Source organism: Macrobrachium nipponense, chromosome 44, assembly GCF_015104395.2.
Source record: "Macrobrachium nipponense isolate FS-2020 chromosome 44, ASM1510439v2, whole genome shotgun sequence".
NCBI lineage: Eukaryota > Metazoa > Arthropoda > Malacostraca > Decapoda > Palaemonidae > Macrobrachium > Macrobrachium nipponense.
This window is the reverse complement of record NC_087221.1, coordinates 37957929-37978465: the sequence shown is the minus strand read 5'-3', so window position 1 is coordinate 37978465 and position 20537 is coordinate 37957929. Positions and strand designations below refer to the sequence as shown.

At 45.7% G+C, this 20537-nt stretch overlaps 1 protein-coding gene across 6 annotated transcripts in view; it reads right to left on the bottom strand.

Annotated features, from left to right (window-relative positions):
* The window catches only part of LOC135204199 (uncharacterized), an 89993-nt gene that overhangs the window by 32352 nt on the left and 37104 nt on the right, over positions 1-20537 (bottom strand). For all 6 annotated transcript variants that reach the window (XM_064234290.1, XM_064234286.1, XM_064234289.1 and 3 more), the window contains exon 4: positions 11160-11333. In XM_064234290.1, coding sequence (XP_064090360.1) covers positions 11160-11333 — 174 coding nt within the window. The remainder of the gene's footprint in view (positions 1-11159; positions 11334-20537) is intronic.

Genomic DNA, 20537 nt, shown 5'->3' with positions numbered 1-20537 from the left:
ACTTCTGAACCAATAATTAACATTACCAAACATGCTTCATCTTGTGGTTGTAATGAATGCTTTGTAAGTACATATAACCAAACTAACTACCAAGACAGAGGACACAGTACGAAATTGTATTGACAATTTTACCAAATTAAGGAGGTGCCCTTTAACACACCAACATGAGAACGAATTATGTTCTGAATCCTTAAAATACAAAAAGGAAATTATAAAATAAAAAATAGACTTATTAATATTCAACTATGAAAAACAAACAACTGCAGAATCTAATAACCAACATACAAATACAACGATTAAAAAAACCACAAATAAATTCAAATGCATATAAACTACGAGATAAAGTAAAATCAGCAATCAATTTACAGAATTTAACACCAATTCCTCCCAATAATGAATATAAAATCATTCAATGGAATATAAATGGTCTCTTAACCCGACTACGTCTGGGTGAATTACAAAGAATCATACGAGACCACAACCCAATGTGCATATGTCTACAACATATAGGAAGTAACCCTACAAATATCCAACACTATAAAATTGCCTGTTATTCACCAACTGACGGTGGAAAATTAGGCACAGCCATATACGTTCATAATAGCATTACATATGAAACCTGTGACATACCATCTATGCCATATCAAATAACATCAATTAAACTGTATATGCCTGATAAAAGTAAAATTACTATTTGTATTTATATAACCAACCAAATTTCAATGCAAATTTCAGTGATTTTCTGAACTTATTAGCAAAAGTATACAGGAACCACTACTTATAGTAGGAGATTTAATGCACATAATCCATTATGGGATAAGTTAATAAACCCCACTGACACATCCGGAATCAACATAGAGAATACTATAATGAAACACAATCTGTATTGTCTCAATGAAAGTGAAGTTCCAACATATTTTTCAAATACACACCTAACCTTTTCTTCAATTGACATTTCATTATGTTCAAATGATGTAGCGGAGAAATTTGAATGGAACGTCCTAGACGATTCATACACAAGTGACCATTTCCCAATCATTCTGAACTACTTAAGTAATGTCAAAATATTGCCACCTACAAGATATAATATCCAAAAAGCTAAACTGGGATAAATATTTCCTATACACGAAACATACCCACCATTCCCACATAATGAAGATCACAATACTACATGTGAATCCTTCTCAAACTTTCATAATAAATGCTGCAGATAAAAGTATTCCAAAAAACCAAAAACACATTCCACAAAATCCCCTGTCCCATGGTGGAATCCAACATTAACAACATTAAGTAAAATAAAACATATATTGAGTCGCAATCTAAACAGACTCAAAACTCGCCTTAAATCACTCAACAAAATGCCCTATAGTATAAACATATTAAACAAAATAGTTATAACAAACATAACAATTAACCACATTAAACCACTATATAACAAATATACAGCCAAATTTAGAAAAACGGTAATAGCTGAAAAAATCGCATCATGGAAGGAATATGTCTCAAACATATCTTCAAACACATCCACAAGGGATGTCTGGCAAAAGATAAGGAAAATCAATGGAAAACATATAAGACCTCCAAGAAGTGCAATACATTTAAATGGAAAAATATACCATGATACTATGAAATATCAAACATAATTGGGAAACATTTTGAAAAACATCAGTGCTTACTCCAGCCTAGATACACATTTTCAAAGTATCAGAAAAAAAAAGAAAATATAATACTCAATTTTGAAACTCTTGAAGACCTGGAATATAACTATATTTTTAACATGGATGAACTAGATAATGCCATCAACTCTTGTCATCCCTCTGCACCAGGATATGATAAAATATCATTTGAAATGATAGAAAAAATTAGCTCCTATAGCTAAATCATATTTATTAAAATTTTACAATAGTATCTGGCTAAAACGTGTCTTTCCTGATAAATGGAAACATGCCATAATTATTCCAATAAACAAACCAGGAAAGGATGCAAGTAATCCATCCAATTATAGACCGATATCTCTAACAAGTTGCCTATGCAAAATCTTAGAAAAAATGGTTAATGCACGATTAACGTATGTAATAACCAAAGAATCCATTTTAACACCAACACAATCTGGTTCAATAGCTGGCAGATCAACCCTAGATCCCTTAACACATTTTTAGATCATATCAAAAAAAAAAGGCTTTGAACAAAAGAAATTAACAGTAGCTATATTTTTGATATAGAAAAAGCATACAATACAACATGGAAACATAACATCATGCAAAAACTCCACTCCAAGGGACTAAGAGGCCACTTACCAATATTTATTAAGAACTTCTTAACAAACAGAACTTTTTCAAGTAAGAGTAGAAAATTCCTACTCAGTAACCTATAAACTGGAAGAAGGAATCCCTCAAGGTAGTGTCTTGAGCTGTACATAGTTTGCTTTAGCAATCAATGACATTACTATAAATTTACCAATGGTGTAAAAAACAGTTTATATGTTGATGACTTTGTCATTTACTATACGAGTAGTAATTTGAGACATGCTCAGAGAGTTCTCAGTACTGCCATTTCAAATATATGTAGTTGGGCAAATTCAGTTGGATTTAAATTTTCAACTGATAAAACAAAAGCAATCGTCTTCTACAAAGACAAAAGGTGGATGAAGAACCAAACAATCAAACTGCATCTTTATAGCACTGAAATACAATTTTGTACAAAAATCAAGTTATCTAGGAGTAATATTTGATCAACATTTAAATTGGAAAGAGCACATCAAATACATTAAAGCCAAGGGCATCAAAGCCCTTGCCATATTAAAAAAGTTATCACACACTAATTGGGGAGCAAAGCGAGACATTTTATTAATGATATATAAGGCAACAGTCTTATCCATAATAGATTACTGCTGTCCAATATATTCATCCGCCTCAGAATCTGCATTAAAATCTCTCGATGCAGTGCACCATGAAGGCGTGCGATTGTGCACAGGAGCTTTTTCCGATCGTCCCCAACAAACTCACTTTTGGTGGAGGCAGGTGTTTTGCCTTAAAACATCACCGTAATTTAATAACAATACAAAGAGGTCTTTCAATGCAAGCAGGATCGTCTCCTGCAACTTACTGCTTCCAAAACTGTAATCAAGTAACAGCAGTTAATAGTACTAGCTCTTTCCCAAAAAGAGCTAGATACATAATGAACATACCAATAAATATGAATCCAATTTTTCACCCACCAATGGAATTGCCACCACCATGGATTTTAAATAGAGTAAAGATATGTACCTCCCTCTGTCTTACCTACTCAAAAAACAAAATGACAAGTACGGAAATGTACCGCCAACATGCTTTGGAGCACATTAGAAGAAAAGGCGACAAATTTATGATATATACAGACGGCTCCAAAATAATGTTGGAGTAGGAGCATCTGCATATTCGAAAAATATGTTAAGTAAAAAAAGCCTACCTTCAATATCATCAGTATTTACTGCTGAAGTCACAGCCATACAGATGGCTCTAGATATGATATCTGAGGCAAAAGCAAGTGTCTCTGTTATTTTCAGTGACTCACGTAGCGCTATAGATGCAATAAGACAGTATAAACCAGGAAACCAAATAGTACAGGAAATTCAAATAAAAAATTCATCAACTCCTCCAATCAGGAATATCAATGGAAATATGTTGGACCCCAGCACACGTGGGAATAAAAGGAAATGAATATGCAGACTCTGCTGCCAAATTAGCCTGCACTATCCCTCCAACAATTTCATATGCCCCAGTGTCAGACTGGGTAAAATCAGTTAAAACATTAATTTACCAGGATTGGAAAGAAGAATGGGCCTCGGTACCAACAACAAATAAACTTAAAAATATAAAAACTGAAGTCTATGCATGGAGGATATCCTCACAGGAGGAAAGAGCAAAAGAGGTGATCCTAGCAAGGCTACGTATAGGACACACAAGATTCTCACATGGTCACTTGATGTCAACACCACATGCTGACCCAGTGAAATGTAACAGATGTCAAACACCCATGACAGTACAGCATTTGCTTGTTGAGTGCCCAAATTGGACCCAGCAAAGATCTATTTATCTGCGGAGTTCGGAAATGAAAAATATTCTTGCGGAAAGCAGGGATTTTTCAATTAATAAAATCATAAATTTTTTAAATAAGACGGGTTTTCTCAAATAAAGTCTAATTTTTTTTTTTTTTTTTTTTTTTTCTCAAGATTGATCCCTGAGAACCAGCCAGAGAAGAGTCTACTTGAGACTCAGAGGTCTGGAAAAACTAACACCTATTAATAATAATAAGGGATAGACGTAAAGTAAGATTCAGTCAGATCTATCTGGAAACCCAACTGAAAGATCTTCTTCAAAGCCGATTTATGCGTAGTAATAGTGCTAGCTGCTAAACCTTTTTCAAACAAGGATCTGAAAAAGGATATAGCTAAGTTAACTGTCATGGTTGTAGTGTTTGATTCTTTCAGGAAGGATGCTAATTTTTTAACAGCAGAGTCATATTGTCTAATAGTTGACTCTCTCTTATCTGACTCTAGGAAGAGGATGTTTGTGGATCAATGTTAGCATCTTTGTTAGCCGCAAACTTCATGAAGTCCATAAAGTTAGGGTCTGAAGAATTCCTGAGGAAGCGAACACAGTCCTCATTTGTACTGCCTGTGACAGCCTGGGATTGGGAATCCGTTGAGGTCGGAGACCCAATTCCAGAAGCAGCGGATACCAGTTGCTTTTGGGCCAGTCTGGTGCAACCAGCGCTACCAGTCCCTTGAAAGTCCTCAGCTTGCTCAAGACTTTCAATAGAAGATTCACTGGAGGAAAAACAAATTTTTCTCCACTGACTCCAATCTAGCGACAGGGCGTCCGTGGCATAAGCCAGAGGGTCCAGGTTGGGGGCCACATAGCAAGGGAGCTTGTGGTTTGCTTGTGAAGCGAAGAGATCTACTTGGAGACCTGGGACTCTCCGCATATCCACTGGAATGACCTGTCGTCTAGGGACCATTCTGATTCCAGAGGGACCGACCCAGGACAAAGCGTCTGCTATCACATTTCTTACCCCCGCCAGGTGAGTGGCGGCCCCCCGCGACAGATGCCATTTGTGTTTGTCTGCTAGGGCAAAGATGGCTATCATGACATGGTTCACATGTTTTGGATTTGGACCCTCCTCTGTTGATGCAATGAACTACCACTGCACTGTCCAAAACTAGTCTTAGATGAGACTTTTTCGGGGGAAGAAGTCTCTTCAGGGTAAGAAATACTGCCATTGCTTCCAAAACGTTTATGTGGAGCTGGCGGAACTGAGCTGACCAAGTCCCCTGAACTTGTTTGAATTGGAGGAATACCCCCCCCAACCGGACAGGGAGGCATCCGTGTGAAATGGTTAAGTACCGGAAGGGGATATTGGAGGGGTACCAGTTTGGCCAGGTTCTTCACTTTTGTCCATGGACGGAGTTGATTGCGAAGGATCTGTGGAATTACTGACAAACTTGTCTCGAGATTTGGCGTTTGCTCTCGATCGCCAAACTCGGTTTTATATCCTTCAGCCTTGCTTTTAGGAGGATGTCTGTCAAGGAGGCAAACTGAAGAGAACCTAGGATTCTTTCTTGGCTTCTCCTTGATGTTTGTTTGCATTTGAGAAATTGTTTCACAGCTTTGGCTATTTCTTTGCGTTTGACCACTGGAATTGACAGATTGTGGGAAGACAAATCCCATTGGATTCCTAGCCACTGAAAACGAGACTCTGGAGTAAGTCTGGATTTCGTTTTGTTTATTCTGGAACCCCAGATGTTCCAGAAATTGAACTACCTTTTCCGTGGCTTTGAGACATTCCTCGACTGTTGGTGCCCAGATCAACCAATCGTCGAGGTATGCTGCTACCATTATCCCCTGAGTTCTCAATTGTTGAACTACCACTTCTGCTATTTTTGTGAATACCCTGGGGGCTACATTCAGACCGAAGGGCATCACTTTGAATGAGAATTTCTGATTTCCATAGTCTTGAACCCTAGGAACATGGGCGGAAGTACCTGGCTATCGGGATTTAGCTATGATAGTATGCGTCTGTAAGATCGATGGAGCATGTGACGGCTCCACGAGGAAGTAAGGTCCTTACTTGCGAAATGGTAAGCATTTTGAACTTGTCGCAACAGATGAAAGAGTTTAGCCTTGACAAGTCTAAGATTACCCTTCTTTTTGTTGAGCCTTTCTTTGGCACGCTGAATAAGCGACCTTGAAATTTTAAATGCTTGACTCTCGCAATAGCTCCTTTCTGAAGGAGTTCTCTCGCAATAATCTGTGCAATTTCCTTTGACTGTTCCTGATAAAATGATCTGATTGGAGGGGGATCTTTGATCCAACTCCAACCCAATCCCTTGGACACTATGCTCTGTGCCCAATTGCTGAACCCCACCTGTGACGGAAGAGGAACAACCTCCCTCCTACCTGGGGAGCCTCATTGGTTGTTGGGCGGGTTGACCTCCACGCCCTCCTCTGAACTGCCTACCCCTTGTCGCTCTACTTGAGCCACGCTGGCGAAAGTGGCCTCGCGCTCTGCTACCTCTCGTCTGCCCCGAAAAGGGAGGATAAGCCTGACTTTCATAAACAGGGTTGAAGGCCGGCGAGAGTGCGTAAGAGGTCGAGGGTTGCGACTGAGGAGGACACAAGGAGGATGGGTTGGGTCTGTTTTGAAGTTGCAGGCTGTCCTGTTGGGTAACTGGGACGGCCTGAACGAATTGCTGCTGCTGCTGACGTTTCTGGTAAGGCTGGAATCTTCTACCAGCCTTCTTTGGTTTCTTACCAGCAGCGGAGGCGGATTCTTGTTTCCTCTTAGAGGAGATACCCCATCTAGCTCTGAGGCTCTGGTTGAGCCTAGCAGCCTCATGGTGTACCTCATTCACGCGGACTCTGGGAAGAGGTCCGCCCCCCTCCCCCCCACATGCTGGAAGCCAGGAGCCTATTAGGTTCATGCCTAATAGTGCATTCCTGCAGAACGTGCTTTCGACAGTTCCTCCTAGCTTGGAAGAAGTCGAAAGCATCTGTCTGAACCGTTTGAAGCTGAGACTTGGCCAGAATCTTAAATAAAGGTTCTGTGCCATACGATAAAGCAGCCATCTCAGTAATGATTAAAGAATTGAGGGATCTCCCAAACCTAGTTCGAGCGTCGAACTCTGCCTGAATCAAGGTATCAGGCAGCCTCGGAAGCTTTTCACCAAACTGGTCCATTGCACAGTCCGGTTTGAGCTTACCAAGCGTGAAAGTGGACGGCAAGTTCTCCCACAATTCCCCGAAAGCTGGGAAGAGCGGAGAAGTAGACTCCGCTTCCCTCAGTTGTGGTCATGGGCTCATCCTTGAGGACTGCCTGAAGAGTCGCTTCCACTATTTTGGTAGCGAACGGAAGAGAAGCCTCCTCCTCCGTCGCAAAAATAGTAAAAGGACTCTTGAAAGCCTGGAGCTTGGTGTTGGTACACTCCCAGTCCTCAAGGCAGTGAACCCATTCCCGCTGAGCGTGCTCTCTACTATAAAGCACATGCTCTCTGGTGATCTTGTCTTCCCTAGTGAGCGCCGCTGCGGTCAGCCTAGCATACCCAATGAAAGGCTGCGTCAATCCGGAGGATAAAACTCGAAGTCCTCAATCCTTCGAGTTCCACACTCCGGGACAGAGATCATACCGTCCTTGAATGGAGCGTAAGCGGCTACTCTCCATGGGTTATCCATGGAGAAGGCTGGTAGCGACTCATAAGGAGGTAGCTGGGGAATACCAGCACTTGCTACTGGGGAGACTGGGTAAGGAACCTGAGCAAGCCCAGCTACTCGGTCCTCATTCTCTCTAACTCTGTTAGAGAGATCTTGGATGGACTGGCCGACCGATTCAAAGTGTTCGACAGTTGCGCGAACATCTGTTCGAACTTGGTTCCGAGGGCGGAGACCTGTGAGCCGACCATCTCTCCTACCTGTTGCATCACCACTGCTGAGAAGGCAGTGGGATCAAAGGTGCTCGGTCCCGCTACTCCAACCGGCGTTGCCGGAGTGGATGCGGTGGAGGCCGGAGAAGGCATTGGCTCAGCAGGAGCGCGAGCCTTCTCCTTAGAAGCCTTGCTTCTAGAGCTCTTGGAGTGTGAGGAGCTCGGCTTAGCCTTCACCGCGTCAACATAGGAAGTCGAAGACTTCTTAGCTGAAGAAGACGACGACGACTTTTTAGAAGTCGTCTTAACGAGGGTCTTCGGTTCTCTGTCCCTTCACCTTTGGGGGTACAGAGAGAGCGGGGGAGCGGGCAGGGATCTCAGATCCCGAAAATCCTTGGAAAGAGGCAGTAGAAGAAGGGACAGGAGAAGATCCGGGAGCGCCCAAGGAAAGACCTTGGGCACCCGACACACCTACCTCAACTAACAAATCCTCTGCACCTACCGCCATAGGCTCAATATTAAGGTCCAGGGTTGCGACATCTGGGACCGTCTCCTGCGTGGCCACGGCCCCTAACGACTGCTGCACCTCTTGCTGGATAGAAGCGATGAGAGGGGCTGCAGAGATGGGGCGTCAACCATATCCCCTGTTGTGCTTGCCGCCGGGGAAGATCTGGAATGGCCAGCTTCTTGTCTAGGATGTAATAGGTGGCCCTTGCGGCGTTCTATGCCGAAGCAGCCCACCCAAGCCTTCAGGGTTGCTAGGGCGACTTCCTTCACAGCGGCAGCCTGAAAGAGAAGGCGGAAATGAAGCTTGCTAGTGGCGGGGACGGGGTTAAACCATCTTAAGACTAAGTGTTATTAGTAATACGATAAAGAAGTCTAAATCGACTTACCCCTCCCACCAGCTGACTGACCAGGTCATAGCAGATGGTGCAGGCTTCTGGGTGCCAGACGATCATGGCGTTGTAGGTCGTGGCACACGGGGCGTGAGTCCTGCACTCATCGTGGGCGCAGGGGTCGTACAGCGTCGCATTACACCCCAGGACCTGACAGTTGGTAGCCTGTAAGTGGAAAGATACATAAGTATCAGGAGAACACTTACAGCCTAACAATTGCTCCGCTGCATGCCGGAGCGTGAAAGTTAGATTAAACCAGAGCCCCGCCATAATACGTGTGGTAACAAGGTGGTTGTTGTCTAAGGCTACGCCGGAGACAAGAGAAAATATCCAACCAGGTGTGGTGGTGAGCTATGAAACCACGACGGAGAACGACGGAGATGGTATACACACAGTTAGATAATACTAAAATTCACCGTAAAATTAGGGTATATCCTTATATTTATAACGAAATATATATATAAATCTTTTCCCCGCTTACTAGAAGTGCCCGGGTAAGAAGCAAGCTCCCCCTCTGGTAGCGGGAAAAAGGCAGGATATAGTAGGCAAGCAATAGACCACTAGTAGTGACCACTAGTAGTGACCACCCCGCCAGACGAACTATAAACCAAAGGGGCCCCGGCTGCAGCGGAGGCTCCGTTCGTTACAGTGGGGTAAAGTGGGGGACTGAGCAATGGGGGGGGGGGGGTTTCCGGTCGTGACGCGGCGGGAGAGAGAGAGGGGGGGGGTGGCCTACTCCTCCCCGTCTCAACAACTACCCGCTCGGAGACCCGGTACCCGAAACACGTGGTCGCCCTAAACCCCAGCTGGGAAGAACCCCTGGCCTCCTCAGAGAAGGAGGGAGGAAGGCTACTGAGGTTGTCATAGCAACCAAGGGGTCCACCAGACCCCTCCCCTATACCTGTAGGGAGGGAAGGGGAAGGGTAGGTGCGGTGGAACACGTGGCCGCCAGTGGCCTAAGCCGCGATAGTAACACAACCGTGGGAGGGCCACGTGAACCAGGCTGTACCAATACATGGGACATGCACCTAGGCTAGCCTAAACACCCTAAAAAAGAATCTACATCATAAATAGGTGGAAAAGACACTTTTAGTAAAAGAAAAAGAAGCCCAGGAGGAGGCAAACTGTTCCGAGGAACAGAGGACTACTCGGAGCCAGCGATAGCCGATGAAGAGCAAGAGCTGGGATGCTGGGCCAGAATACAGAATAGCCCTAAATACCAAACTAAGAGGATGGTAGACGGGCTAACCTAGCTAAAAATACGATGTAAAAACGATGAACGTGATATAGTAAGCCCATAAGTACAAGAAGTCCCAGTATGGAAGACCGGGAATTCTAGACATGAGGCAGCATGGCGCCGCCACTAGCCGACCGGGGGGAAACCGTAATAGACCTATTAGAAGGAAAATACTGGTTCCTGGAAGACTAAAATAGAGTAAAATACTACTTATGAGGCACTTAACTTAGCCGATGCGATGGCAGCACGTTCCATGGTAAATAAGTGGAGATAAATCCAAGAAATAGGCACACATGAAAAAATGCGTCCAACGCGTACTGCTAAATATTAAGGATGACCGCTAGGGGCGCTGCTGTCCGTGGCGTCCTTAGTAGTAGTAGTAGCGGCCGCATCACCCGTTAGTATCAGCTCTCGCTAGTGGGGATTTTGGATTGGAAGGTCTAAATGGTGAATGACTAGTGGTAGTGTTCCCACTCGCCCCTATTCTCATACCGACACTTCTTTTATAGAGTGAGCGAGTCAGTTTTACTGACATTTTCTTAATTTTGTTTTTCTCTGGTAAGATTTAGATTAATTTTGCCTAGAAAGAATGATATTAAGGATCCTTTCATAGGCCGACACGAGCTGAGCCCAGAAAAGCCTGTATACTGTCAACAAATATGGTCACTTTATTTCCCTCTTTAGATCTTTATACTTTTCTATCAACTCCCATGTTTCATTGGGCCAGAAAACTACAGTAATAAGGCTTTGGCAGACAGTCCTCAATTGGGCACTGAGGCTTTTGTACTAACTTATCAAGCAAGCAGTCTCTTTCAGGTGAAAATTATAGGTCTGTCAGTAGTATAGATTCATCAAATTTGCATCTTTCATAATGACACTTTAGAGCTAACCATGCTCTAATCTGAAAGTAAAACACAAATTTGTAAGGGGGAGCTGGGTCTAAAACTTTTACCACTGGCAACAAGAGACCCTGTATTATAACCTAATACATACTTCCTAAGTTGCTTTCACTACACAGAGAGTTCATATTTCTAACCTGCCAATATACATATATACCACTTGACAATATGCTGTCACACTTTAAAGTTAAAGGTGACATATGAACAAAACTAAAAAAAATAGAACACACCTTACGTAGTATCTGACATTCAGAGGTAAGTTCTTTGACTCGGTCAGACAAATGCTTGTTAGATTTACCAAGTCTGGCCAACTCCTGTTGGGTGGTCTGCAGTTGTTTGGACATGCTGCGCCTGCTCATTTCAGATGTCTGCAAACTTGAAAGGGCCTCCTGCTTTGCTTGAGTCTGAAAATAAGTACAGTATGCATAAACTTAAGAGTACATTTATTTTAGCAGTTCTGACTAAATAAAAATAAAATATAAAAAACATGAAATATACCAAATTCAAAACACACTGAATTTTTCCTGGGATACAAGGCTACACTATTCTTAAAAATGATGTTTTTATAATAAAATAGCAATTTGTCGAAAAATGATATTGTCATGTTACAATAAAGTTTTATACATACTTACCTGACAGATATATACTTAGCTATAGACTCCGTCGTCTCCGACAGAATTTCAAATTTCGCGGCACACGCTACCGGTAGGTCAGGTGATCTACCGCCCTGCCCTGGGTGGCAGGACTAGGAACCATTCCCGTTTTCTAATCAGAATTCTTCTCTTCCACCTGTCTCCTGCGGGGAGGCTGGGTGGGCCATTAATCGTATATATCTGTCAGGTAAGTATGTATAAAACTTTATTGTAACATGACAATATCATTTTTATACATTCAACTTCCCTGCCAGATATATACTTAGCTGATTAGCACCCATTGGTGGTGGGTAAGAGACAGCTAACTACTGAAATAGACAGGTAAACAACATATGTTGTAGGTATTAATAAACCTTGGTTCCTACCTTATTAGGCTGAAGACTTCGCGGCTACTGCCTTGGAGTCTGCTTAGCCTCAAGAGCCTCAGCGAGATATTGATCTATGGCTAAGAGTTCTTGTGGGTCTGCCAATGGGGTCTTATCCACTTACTCGGCAGAGCCTAAAGGCCTTTGTCATTGGGTGCTGTTCCACTAACATGACAATACACCTTGTTCAAGGAGCACAACACCGATCCCGATCACCTGATCCTAACATCCTTGTTAGTTCTAAGATTGCAAGGAGTTATCCCCGAACTCCTTACAAACAACCAAAAACTCGAAACATAATTACACGTTCATTTATACAAAAATATACAAAAAAAAATTTTGTACCTCCCCGCCGACTAGCCATACATACCATTGATCCCCTACCAGCAATGACACTATGCGCCCGTGCGACATCCGTGAGCTTGCTAATAGAAAACCAAGCACATATCTGACAAGAGGGTTTATGTACGATAAAATCAAATTATTTTAAGGATCAGTCTTTGCTCCAAGACCCAGCACTGCATCTGCTGATACAAATGGACCTAGAGAGAAGCACTTCTCATAAGTCACTCTCACATCCTTCAGGTAATGAGATGCAAATACTGAATTGCACCTCCAATAAGTAGTCTCAATATTTTTAAGAGACATATTCTTTTGGAACGCCAAGGACGTTGCTACTGCTCTCACCTCATGGGTCTTAACCTTTAGAAGACCGAAGGATTCCTCCGAGCAGATTCTGTGTGCGTCCGTAATTACGCTTCTCACAAAGAAGGCCAAGGCGTTTTTGGACATGAGTCTTTTGGGGTTCTTCACAGCACACCAAAGACCTTGTTGACAAGCTCCCATCTGTCTCTTCCTCTCTAAATAAAATTTAAGAGCTCTCACTGGACAGAGAGACCTCTCTGTCTCTCTGCCTACGAGGTCAGATAGACCTTTTACTTCAAAGCCTCTGGGCCAAGGTTTTGACGGGTTTTCGTTCTTCGCCAGAAACATTGTCTGGAACGAGCAGATAGCAGCATCTCCTTTGAACCCCACTGTGGAATCCAGAGCGTGCAATTCGATCGTCCTCTTGGCTGGAGCGAGAGACAACAGAAATAAGCATTTCCTAGTGACGTCGCGGAAGGAAGCCAGATGTAAAGGCTCGAATTTATCCAAGGAAAGGAATTTCAGGACCACGTCCAGATTCCAACTAGGTGTTCGAGGAGTTGCTGCTTTTGAAGTTTCAAAGGATCTAATTAAATCGTGTAGATCTTTGTGTCCGCAATCTTCCAGCCCTCGATTTCTAAATACTGAAGACAGCATGCTTCTGTATCCCTTTATTGTTGAGACAGACAGGTGTGATTCCTCTCTCAGAAAGAGGAGGAAATCGGCAATATTAACTATAGAGGTACTGGAGGAGGACAGCTTCTGACTCTTACACCACCTCCTAAAGACTTCCCACTTCGATTGGTATACTCTTCTTGTCGAAGATCTGCGGGCTCTAGCGATAGAGCCCGCAGCCTTGCGAGAAAAGCCCCTCGCTCTGACAAGTCTTTCGATAGTCGAAAGGCAGTCAGAGCGAGACCTGGGAGGTTGTGATGAAACCTCTCGAAGTGGGGTTGTCTGAGTAGATCTGGTCTGTTTGGAAGAGATCTGGGGAAGTCCACTATCCACTCCAGTACCTCCGTGAACCATTCTTGGGCTGGCCAAAATGGGGCTATTAGTGTCAACTTCGTGCTCTTTGAAGCTACGAACTTCCTGAGCACTTCCCCAGGATCTTGAACGGGGGAAAGGCGTAGGCGTCCACACCCGACCAATCCAGAAGAAACGCGTCTATTGCGAAGGCTCTCGGATCTTCTACTAGAAGAGCAAAAGATCTCTAATCTTTTGGAGAGGAACGTCGCAAACAGGTCTATGTGAGGTCTCCCCCACAGGGACCAAAGACTTCGACACACTTCTTCGTGTAGAGTCCATTCTGTGGGGAGGACCTGATTCCTCCTGCTCAGTCTGTCCGCTCTCACATTCTTTATCCCTTGCACAAATCTTGTGAGGAGAGTTATGCCTCTTTCTTCTGTCCAGGTTAACAGGTGTTTTGTTAACAAAGAGGGAGAAAGAGTGCGTGCCTCCTTGCTTGCGTATGTAAGCCAGAGCCGTGGTGTTGTCCGAGTTTATCTGTATCACCCCGCCTCTGACTATCTCTTCGAAGAACTTTAAGGCTAGGTGTATGGCCACTAGTTCCTTGCAATTGATGTGCCAGGACACCTGTTCCTTTGTCCAGGTGCCTGACACCTCCCTTGCTCCTAGCGTCGCTCCCCATCCCGACTCCGAAGCGTCGGAATATAACACTTGGTCTGGGTTCTGCAGGGCAAGCGATACGCCTTCGTTCTTTTGAAGAGGAAGGATCCACCACTTCAAGTGATCTTTTATCTCTTGTGGAAGCGGGAAGATGTCCGAGAGTTGTCCCGTCTTCCAACTCCACACCCCTTTCAGGAAAAACTGAAGAGGGCGAAGGTGAAGCCTCCCCAGAGAGAAGAACTTTTCTAGTGAGGACAGGGTCCCTAAAAGGCTCAGATAATCCCTCGCTGAACTGCTCTTTCTCTCTAAGAAGCTCGAGATTTTCGACAAACCTCGAGTGATTCTTTCTCGCGAAGGAAATACTCGAAAACCCCGAGAATCCATCTGAATCCCCAGATAGACCAAGTTCTGGCTGGGGATCAGCTGCGACTTCTCGAGGTTCACGAGTAATCCCAGCGATTCTATCATGTTTTGTTGTTACTGATAAGTCCTCCAAGCACTGAATCTCCGACTTGGCCCTGATCAGCCAGTCGTCTAAGTAGAGGGAGATGTTTATTCCCTCTAGGTGAAGCCATCTTGCCACATTCGCCATCAGGTTGGTGAATACCTGCGGAGCTGTAGACAGACGAAGCACAGAGCCCTGAATTGAAAAATCTTGTCTCCTATTACAAACCGAAGATATTTCTTTGACAAATGGTGAATGGGAACGTGGAAATACGCATCTTGCAAGTCCAGAGAGACCATCCAATCTCCTGGACGAAGAGCCGACATTACTGAGGCGCACGGTTCCATACGGAACTTCTTTTTCTGAACAAAGCGATTCAGAGCGCTTACGTCCAGTACTGGTCTCCACCCCCCCCCGATGCCTTTGGTACTAGAAAAAGGCGATTGTAAAATCCCGGGGAGTGTGGATCCTGCACAAGTTCGATGGCCTCCTTTTCCCACATTTGTTCCACCATTTGAAGGAGAGTCTTTCTCATTACAGGGTCTCTGTACCTCGCTGACAGTTCCCAGAGGCGTAGATGTTAGGGGAGGACTGTCCTCGAAGGGGATTACGTATCCTTTCTTTAGGACCGAGACTGACAAGGGTCGGCTCCCCTTTTTGCCCATACTCCTGCAAAGTTCAGGAGTCTGGCGCCCACTGGTGCTTGAAGGAGCAACAAGTCATTTAGATTTCTTGAAAGGTCTGAAGGAAGACCTTCCTCTCTTGTCAGAGCTCTTCTTTCTGGCAGGGGGACGAGCCGCTGCACCTCCACGAAAGGGCTGCTGAGGAGGACGAGAGTCCTTCTTAATCGTCGACACTACAGGGCGTCCTTTCTTGGACGTTTGTACCAGTAGGTCCTGTGTCGCCTTCTCAGTTAGCGAGCGAGATATATCCTTCACTAACTGAGAAGGAAACAGATGATCCGACAGAGGGGCGAACAATAAAGCAGTCCTCTGGCTCGGAGAAACCCCTTTTGATAATAGGGATCCATATACTGATCTCTTTTTCAGAAGACCAGCACCAAAAAGGGAAGCCACTTCTCCCGAACCGTCCTGTACTGCCTTGTCCATGCAAGACAGGACGCTATGGAGAATCTCTGAGTTTTTAAGAAACTCCGGATCTTCAGATTTGTTGGCCAGAACTCCGAGTGACCAATCCAGAAAATTGAACACCTCTAAAGTGACAAAAAGTCCCTTTAGAAAGTGGTTCAACTCCGAAATGCTCCACGTCGATCTGACCGATCCTAAAGAGTGACGTCTAGAGGCCTCCACTAAATTGGAAAAGTCCGCATCTGCCGAGGCAGGAAGAGAAAGACCCATAGTCTCTCCTGTCCCATACCAAATACCTCTCTTTCCATGGAGTTTGGAAGGAGGCGTGCAGAATACAGTCTTTCCCAACTCTTTCTTCTTGTCCATCCAAGAATCTAAGGAATGGAAGGCCTTCTTCATAGAAATTGCAGGCTTCATTTTCAGAAAGGCCGAAGATTTTGCCGTAGCCGAGCTCGAAAAGAGAGAACGAGGAGAAGGAGGAGCTGCCGGACTAAGAGAGTCTCCAAACTCTTGCAGTAACAATGAGGCTAAGACCTTATAATTCGAGAGTCCCTCATTTGCAGGAGGTTCGTCATCAGACAAATCGTCCAAACCTCGATCAGACGAAGGAGAAAGCTCTCGTTTGGAGGGAGAGTCCTTCCAAGACCTCCTACGATCTGAAGGAGAGGAGCTTCTATTTGGAGAAGAGTCATAAATTCCAGGAATGAGTCTCCGACTCCTGCCTCCTGGCTCTTGACTCTGCCTCCTTGACTCCTGCCTCCTGGCTCCTGCCTCCTGACCTCCGGACTCCTGCCTCCTGGCTCCGGACTCCGGTGCCTCCTGGCTCCGGACTCCTGGCTCCTGCCTCCTGACTCCTGCCTCCTGACTCCTGACTCCTGCCTCCTGACTCCTGACTCCTGACTCCTGCCTCTTGCCTCCTGGCTCTTGCCTCCTGGCTCCTGCCTCCTGCCTGGATGACTCCACACTCCTGGCTCTTGGCTCCTGCCTCCTGGGTGACTCCTCACTCCTGGCTCTTGGCTCCTGCCTCCTGGGTGACTCCTCACTCCTGGCCGGTGCCAGACGTCTGATCGGTTCATCCACGTTCGTACAGGAAGCCTCACCTCGAGTAGGAGCATCGATCCTGGCGGCAGATACCTCCATACGTCTGGAGGATCTTTTGATAGGAAGGGAAGTGTCTTTCCTTTTCTAGGGAAAGGCTCCTTTGAAATGACCCTCCTACAAAAAGACGAAATCTGCTCTTGCATAGCCATCATGAACCTCTTCGTAACCTCCTCTTTATCCTCTTCGGGAGGAGGGGAAGGAGGAGGGGAGGAGTCCATAGCCTCCACCTCCTGACTCCTTCTAACTCTGGATGACAGAATGGCTCTTCTTGCCTTCTTAACTCCCGAAGGAGACTCCTCAGGGAAGTTTTCTGGGCTCAAGTCAATCGTCGGAGCCTTCCAACTCCTCTTGAGTGGTCGAGAGCGATCTGAATCCCTCCAATCACGTCTCGGAGATGAAGATCCCGACGAAGAAAAACACTCACGCAGGACGCTTTTCTGCAATAGCGATCCTTGGCAGTCTGGGGTTGTCACAGAAACCGCCGAAGGGACACCTGATCGGTGGGGATTCTCCACAACCTCCTTTCGGTTTCCAACATTCCTTCTCCTCTGGGCATGTGAGCTTGGAAGAGGTCTAGACCTAGGAGCGTTGCGGAGCCGAGCCGACCAGATGCCCCCTCCACTACACTGGGGACACTCATATCACTGTCCACCTGAAAAATCCACTAGCCTTACCTTGCAGGGCAGCCATTTTGTTTTCCATCAACTTGAAGGCTGCTTTTAGATCCGCAAGTTCTTTCGCTGAATCTACAGGTTCTGCAATAGGAGAAGGGGCTGCAATGGAAGGAGGAAGAAAAAAAATAGCAAATACTTACCCTTGGGGAAGATCCCAAGCTAGGAATTAGTTCATTAGATCTCGAACTACTTAAACTTCTATAAGAAGCCTTCCTCACTCTTTCTCTCTCTAACTTTTTCAAATAATTAGTTAGATTCTTCCATTCATTCTCACTCAAATTCTCACATTCCTTGCAAGTATTAGTGAAAGAACATTCATACTCCCTGCAACCCTTGCATACAGTGTGAGGGTCTACCGAAGCTTTCGGCAACCTCACCTTACAGCCTACATTCACATAACGTCTCACAACCATTCCAGAGTCAGACATTTTTAAAGAAAAATCCAAAATCAAGTCCACAAAACAGTCCACAAAAGCGTATGCCAATCCAACAATCCAGATACGTCACCAAAAGTCGGTCAAGAAGATCAATTGCCGGTGAAAAAAGAAAAACTAATCGAGAGGAACCAACAACAATGTTGATGGTCCGGGCGACAGAAGAATTCTGATTAGAAAACGGGAATGGTTCCTAGTCCTGCCACCCAGGGCAGGGCGGTAGATCACCTGACCTACCGGTAGCGTGTGCCGCGAAATTTGAAATTCTGTCGGAGACGACGGAGTCTATAGCTAAGTATATATCTGGCAGGGAAGTTGAATGTATAAAATTGTATTTTTCCTAACTATACAAACCTGAGGTTCTTTACAATAGGAATTGGAATGTAACTTGCGGCAGCTGGAACCGGTCGTAAGCTTCGAACAAGGGAGTTTGGTAATTAACTGCTTGTTCGACAGTCCGCGCACCGCGCGAGGGAGGTGAAGATCCCACTTTGCTTTAGGCCCAGGAAAAAACAGAGTGAGGGGTGGCATGAGGTGGGACTATGTGTAAAGGACCTCAGGTTTCTATAGTTAGGAAAAATACAATTTTCAACAAATTGTTATTTGTTCCTATACGAATATAAACCATCGGTCCTTTACAATAGGAAGACTCACTTCTTGGTGGGTGGAATCTGAGTCTCAAGAACAGACTGGTGTTCGTCCAATCTTGGTTCCCTCCCTGGTCGTAAGAGCAGAGGGAGGGAACCTAGCCTCTGCCCAATGATCGGGGTATGTACCGCAGGATCAATGGTCAGACCTCTCGACCCAAGTAATAAGAGGGAGGCAAGCGTACCTCTTAAAACTAGCAAGCAAGAACTTGTTCCTATTGCAAGAGGCAATATGAAGTCATGGGTTTGTCTCTTCCGCCCCCTTGTCGGGGGAAGTGGTGGATAATCGCTCCTATCCCTAATGAAAGGGATAGGATGGGGCTCGGTCGAGTAGCTTACCTGCATCGCCTCCTGTTCCAGCGTAGTGACAACCACGTACCTCTGCCCACAGGTAGAGAGAGAGAAAAAGATGGGGAAGAGAAGGCCAGTCACACTCTCATTCACTCATCCATCCATGCAGTCACACAAGGATGCGATGCTGTTCTGTTCGCTCGGGTGCTGGGTAAGCTACACGTGTTGAGCAGCCACCACGGGTCCCAAGAAAAAAGTGTCCAAGGACCTGTGGGTTATATCCCGAAGGTAGAAGAGGTGAAGGTGGTCTGGTTGGACCAGACCCTTGCCTTCAAGACCTGCGCCACGGAACGCAAGGGAAGGGACCAATACTTCTGACTTTGTGGGCTCTCGGATGAAGGGTACGGATGTCGTCGCTACCATCAGCTTCGTACGCCCTCCTGATCACCTCACGCAGCCAGAAAGAAAGTGTGTTCTTGGATACTTCTTTCTTGGTCACCTCGGTGCTAACGAAGAGGCGTCGACACTCAGGCCTGAGGTGCCGAGTTCTCTTCAGATAGCGCCGGAGCGCCCTCACAGGACAGAGCAGCATCTCATCCGCATCGTTGTCGGTGAAGTCCATTAGGGAGGGGATTGTGAAAGACTCCAACCGGTCGTCAGGGACCAAAGGATTCTGAGTCTTCACTACGAAGTTCAGGACGAAATCGAGCATCACAGATCCCCATCCCCTGGAATGCTTAACGTTGAAGGAAAGACCATGCAGTTCCCCTACTCTCTTCGCTGATGCCAGGGCCAGCAAGAAGAGGGTCTTGAGGGTCAGATCCCTGTCTGAAGACTCTCAGAGTCCCTCCAAGGGACTTCGAGTCAGACTCCTAAGGACGAGAGTCACGTCCCACCCCGGGGGCCTGAGTTCCCTGGGTAAGCTCCCAAATGGCCTGAGGCCATTTGGGAGCCACCAGGATCATCCGGAGATTCGGGGTGACCAGCACTCAGCTAATCACCTTGCGAATCAGGCAGAATGGGGGAAAGGCGTATGCGAAGAGGTTGTCCCACGGGTGTTGAAGAGCATCCTCTGCAGCTGCCCATGGGTCCGACACAGCCGAGAAGACAACCTGAAGTTTTCTATTGTGCCAGGTGGCGAACAGATCCACTACTGGACGCCCCCACAGGTTGAAGAGCCTTTCCGCCACGTCTGGGTGTAGGGACCATTCGGTCCCTATCACCTGATCCCGACGACTGAGCTTGTCTGCTGCTACATTCCTCTTGCCTGGAATGTAGCGGACTGACAGCTCTACTGAGTGGGCCACGGCCCACTCGAGCACCTGCAACGTCAACTGGTGCAACGGGAGGGACACTAGGCCCCCCTGTTTGTTGATGTATGCCACTACTGTGGTGTTGTCGCACATCAACACCACCAAGTGTCCCACCAAGCGGTCCTGGAACTCTTGGAGAGCGAGGAACGCTGCCTTGAGCGCCAGGATGTTGATGTGAAGGTGCTTGTCGTGACGATCCCACACTCCTGCAGCCAGCAACTCCTCCAGGTGCGTGCCCCATCCCTCGGTTGACGTGTCCGAAAACAGCAACATCTCCAGGGGGGGAGTGCGGAGAGGCACTTCTCTTAAGAGGTTCCTGTCGT